General features: G+C 42.7%; 1 protein-coding gene across 4 annotated transcripts in view; it reads right to left on the bottom strand.

Annotated features, from left to right (window-relative positions):
- Positions 1 to 4,331, bottom strand: part of kifc1 (kinesin family member C1) — a 9,864-nt gene extending 5,533 nt beyond the window's left edge. The window contains exons 1-8 of one of the 4 annotated variants that reach the window (XM_079288089.1): positions 4,325 to 4,331; positions 2,497 to 2,586; positions 2,028 to 2,127; positions 1,830 to 1,883; positions 1,476 to 1,559; positions 454 to 652; positions 189 to 354; positions 1 to 4 (exon numbers count right to left, since the gene is read on the bottom strand). The exon at positions 1 to 4 is cut by the window's left edge and continues 164 nt beyond it. In XM_079288089.1, coding sequence (XP_079144215.1) covers positions 1 to 4; positions 189 to 354; positions 454 to 652; positions 1,476 to 1,559; positions 1,830 to 1,883; positions 2,028 to 2,127; positions 2,497 to 2,583 — 694 coding nt within the window. In that variant the 5' untranslated portion in view covers positions 2,584 to 2,586; positions 4,325 to 4,331. Of the gene's footprint in view, positions 5 to 188; positions 355 to 453; positions 653 to 1,475; positions 1,560 to 1,829; positions 1,884 to 2,027; positions 2,128 to 2,496; positions 2,596 to 3,688; positions 3,754 to 4,099; positions 4,114 to 4,324 lie in introns of those variants that run through there. The other 3 variants (XM_079288088.1, XM_079288086.1, XM_079288087.1) reach the window with 3 other exon arrangements.

Genomic DNA, 4,331 nt, shown 5'->3' on the forward strand with positions numbered 1-4,331 from the left:
TCATCTGGAGAGGAAAGATAATATATTAAAATAATATTCAAACTCCTTGACTGGATTTCTGGGAAGTAACGGCTCCCGTAGTTTGTTAAATGATAATAATAGTCCTGTGGTAGCACACAATGTGGCATATTTAGGTATTGATACCACACAGCCAGTATTGGCAGTTATTCCAGCAGCAGACTTTATACCTTGAGCGTTTGCAGCTCTGTCTCCTGGCTGTCCCGCAGAGTCTCCATGACCCTGTATTTGCTCTCTAAGTTGGAGAGCTCCTTTTCAAGAGTGCTCTTATCACTAGACACCGTCTCCAACTCGTCCCGCACTCGTGACAATGCCTGCAGCTCCGCCTCATACTCACTGAAACCAGAGACGACATTTAATGGCGTCAGACGAACCGCATTATGACGAGTCATTCTTTCTTTTTTCTTTTTTTACAAATGGAATGTTTGTCAGTACCTGTTCTGGCTCATCTGCTTGGCAATATTTGTCTCCAGTTCAGCCACTCTTGACTGGCTCTGGACCATCGTGACTCTCAGCGTCTCATTCTCCTGGTTGGAAGCTTTCAACTTGGTCTGGTAGTTTTGGATCTTACCCTCCATGTCGCTGACCTTGCCCTTCAAGTCCCATGCTTGACGCTTGGTGCCCCCGACCACACCTGTGCACAACAGCCATAAGCAACAGGTGTGACGGTTCCATTCAGACCTCAGAGTCTCTTTCACATCACACATCTTCACGTGTCACAGTAGGTAAAAAGCACAGGTGTAAAGGATGAATGAATGGTGGCTGAAATCCATTGCTGCTGTCCTGGTATTCTGCTCATTGTGAAAGCTTACTGGGACACATGAAGAGAGCAGAGCCACTGTTAGAAGTAACGCATCTGCTTTTCCTTCTACGACGAGTCAAAATGTCTGCTGTGCCATTCAAGAGATTCTGAAAAAAAACTAGGACTATTCAACTTGATCCTCTTTCACCTTAAGCAGGTTGGAAACTAAATCTAATCCCTCATCTGCAGCTTCTAACATTTCAGACTGTTAATTGCTTCATTAATTCAGCCAAGTTTTTCTCAAAGCTTCTCTGGGGAGTCATCATGGGTAACATCAATGCTAAGTGACTTTTTACTAACCAGCTGGCAAACAATGTTTGGCAAACAATGTTTTATGGCCTATTCATAACTTTTGTTGTTCTACTCACTAGGTCCCGACAGCACGCAAACTTATTTATTCTAATTTGGGTAAGCAAGTATTCTGTTGATGTAACTATTTACATTTGGTTTAAACTTGGAGTTACTAAACAGTGATTCGTTTTTAAATGTGCAACAGAGCTCTGCTTAATGCAAATCTGCTAAATTGCATTAGAACTAATCCCAGCCTTAAACTCCAAACCATTGTTTTCATTTGCCAGGAAGGCTCGTAGCTCATTAACTGATTCACTTGATTTGACAACGTTCACTCAGGAACAAGTGGAAAGGATTTATTCACCAGGTTTTGCGCCTGTGGGTGCAACAGTTTGTTTTACGCTGCCTCCCTTTGCTGCAGTTGAAGCTATCGATCGTTTCAGGACACCTGACGGGACAAAAACACAGTAAAGAACAATGTCAAAATCATTCACCCGTTACCTTGATAATAACACCCTGTGCTTATGATGGATCCAAAGCCCTTCTACATGCTCTTGCTACCAGTTTGTAACCTTTACTCATGAAATACTTTCTATAGAAATACATTACACCCAGGTTAAACTAAAACTGTCTTTGCTCCAGTGAGGATGTGAACATAAACAGTACCCAGCCCAGCTTATTCACTTTGCTCCATCACCAAGCAGACCGCTCATCTTACCTCTGGAAGGACCAGCAGCAACGGTGGCAGCGCCCACACCTCTGACTGGCCTCGCTGTGGGGGGGACAAAGTGGGACAGACAGATTTATGTTTTGTCAAAATAATAAAAACAGGATAATAACCTCAAATGATCTCATACACGCTTGGTGCATTCTGACCTTGGTTAAAAACAAAGACTCTAAAAGTCAGCTAACTTACAAATAGGTGCCCTGGTTGCTGCAACGGGAGGCCATCTGCCACCGATGATAGTCGCTGCTGCATGGGGTACGACGGGCTCTGGGTCCTCACGAATCCTCTTCTGCAAACACAAAAAGCACCACCAGCATCAGGCAACAGCAGGGATTGAACCTCATGGGCTATAACAATAATCAAATCATTCTAGCACACCTATCATGCATGATCATTATCTGGACGCAGTGTGAGTTTTAATTGGCGGCACCACCACAAACAAGAAGTTCCACATCACATAACATTGTACGACATCATAATCAGCTGCATGGCAGAGAGAGTAACTCCATTTTAATGTTAAGATCTTGTGAGAGGCCAACATGTGGATGCTGGAACCTATGAGCTGGATAACAGGTTACTTTACATGCAGAGCCGCTTGAGGTGCAGCAGCAGAATAAAACTGACAGACACACAAGATGTAGAGGGTTTTAGTACAAACCGGAGCAGGCGCAAGGTCTTGCCCAGTCTCTGAGCTGCTGCTGCTCATCAGGACCCTCTTGTTTGACCTGACTGGCAAGCGGGACATGTTCTGTTGAGGCTGAAGAGGTCAATTATGATCCAAACAGACCATCACAGGAAAAGATAGAGGTATGTTTCTGCTAGATATAAAAAAGTGGGTACTCGGCACAGGTATCACCTCTAGACTCAATTTACAGGCGCTGTATGCTGCAATCACAAACATCTCCAAGCAGATTAACCACATCTACAAATCTCAAATTAGATTGGCGATATCTGAACGTCATGATGCTAAACCACAAAGCTTTTTAACTTTCACAGAGCAGTGCTGCAGTGTGTAAGCTGAGGATTTACACGATTCACCAATGAACAAAAAGCTGTTCTAACTTGACTCTAAGTTCACGTGCATGGCTCACTGTAATGTCTGTGACACACTAAAGAGAATGGGACCAAGATTCATTTCATCAACTACACATCTGTGTTTACCCTGCTATGACATGTCAAAATGGCTGCAGTGAAAAGAGCCTGTTTGAGGGGTGAATTCTCTCTCACACACACACACACACACACACACTTCCTCGCAGCTCTAGCTCTATAAAGCTTTTGTGAGAGAAACAAAATAATAGTTTCCTCTTAGTATGTGTTAACGTTATCGACAAAATAATCCAAACATTAACTTTATGCTTTTTAATTTACTCAAAAACTAGCTAGCCTAACTAACTAACTTAGTTGTTTGAGCTCAGGTCAACGAGTCCGAACGTTACAGGCCATAGCAAAAATAAGTTAAAAACGTATAATGTTCCCAAGAAGTTGAAAAAAAATATCTGTTACAACATAAGGTGGTATGTGTATTATTTTAATCATCTATAATGGGGCAGTCATTTTGGACCCGGAACACAAACGTATTTAAAATCAAACTAAAATATCAAGAGGACTAACGTTATATTAGCTTCGACAGATTTCCATTAGCCATGAAAAACCGACCTTCATGTTTAACGTTACACTCACGTAACAGTTAGCTAAATTTGCTGATTTGACTAACGTTAAACGTTAGCTGCTACCAGTTACCTTGAGCATAAAAGGTAAGCTACGTTACACCACTGGAACTATCGTCACCGGCAGACTTAACAATAAAACGAAAGAAACAATAAACTTTGAGTTATTCAAACATTTACCTGAATTAACGCTGTCTCCAATCCGCCGTTTCCGACCGTTTGAATTTCAAATGTAACTGTTTTGGTGGGTGCTTCGGAAAACCTGCCGTGATTGGTGGAGCCAGCGTAAACCCCGCCTCTGTTTTTATGTATGCTCGGTAGGACGCAAGGAGTGTCCCGCTTGGGCGGGATATACACTGTTCTGTGCACAGTAAAGCCTAGTGCAGACTAGTCTAGCGACTTATCTAACGGATCACATTTTATACTACAATCAATGTAGTTGATTTACAATAGAGTGGTCTCACCGACGTCACGATCTCCTTAGTTACGAGGTCTGTCCGCCATGTTGGAGTACATACAGATCCTACATGGCGGCGCGTAAACAAGGAAGTGCGGCGAAAATACCATACTTTGAATCACTGGATTCGCTACCTGGCCAAATTGAAGGTTATTGGTAACTTGGATCCCTATACGATGAGTGCAGATCGTTTCAGTGCCGATCCTACTTATCTTCCATCGGTAAACTACGCCAACATCTACGCGTATCTCGTGAACACCCCCAGTCCTTACACAAGTAGAATATGGGATGTATGGTTCTATAAAATGGTATAGAATTTGCAGGGTTGAGAAGTCCGGCAGTCCAGTATAATATCTCACTTTTTCA

The sequence above is a fragment of the Melanostigma gelatinosum genome (genome assembly GCF_949748355.1).
Source record: "Melanostigma gelatinosum genome assembly, chromosome: 17".
In the NCBI taxonomy this organism is placed as follows: Eukaryota; Metazoa; Chordata; class Actinopteri; order Perciformes; family Zoarcidae; genus Melanostigma; species Melanostigma gelatinosum.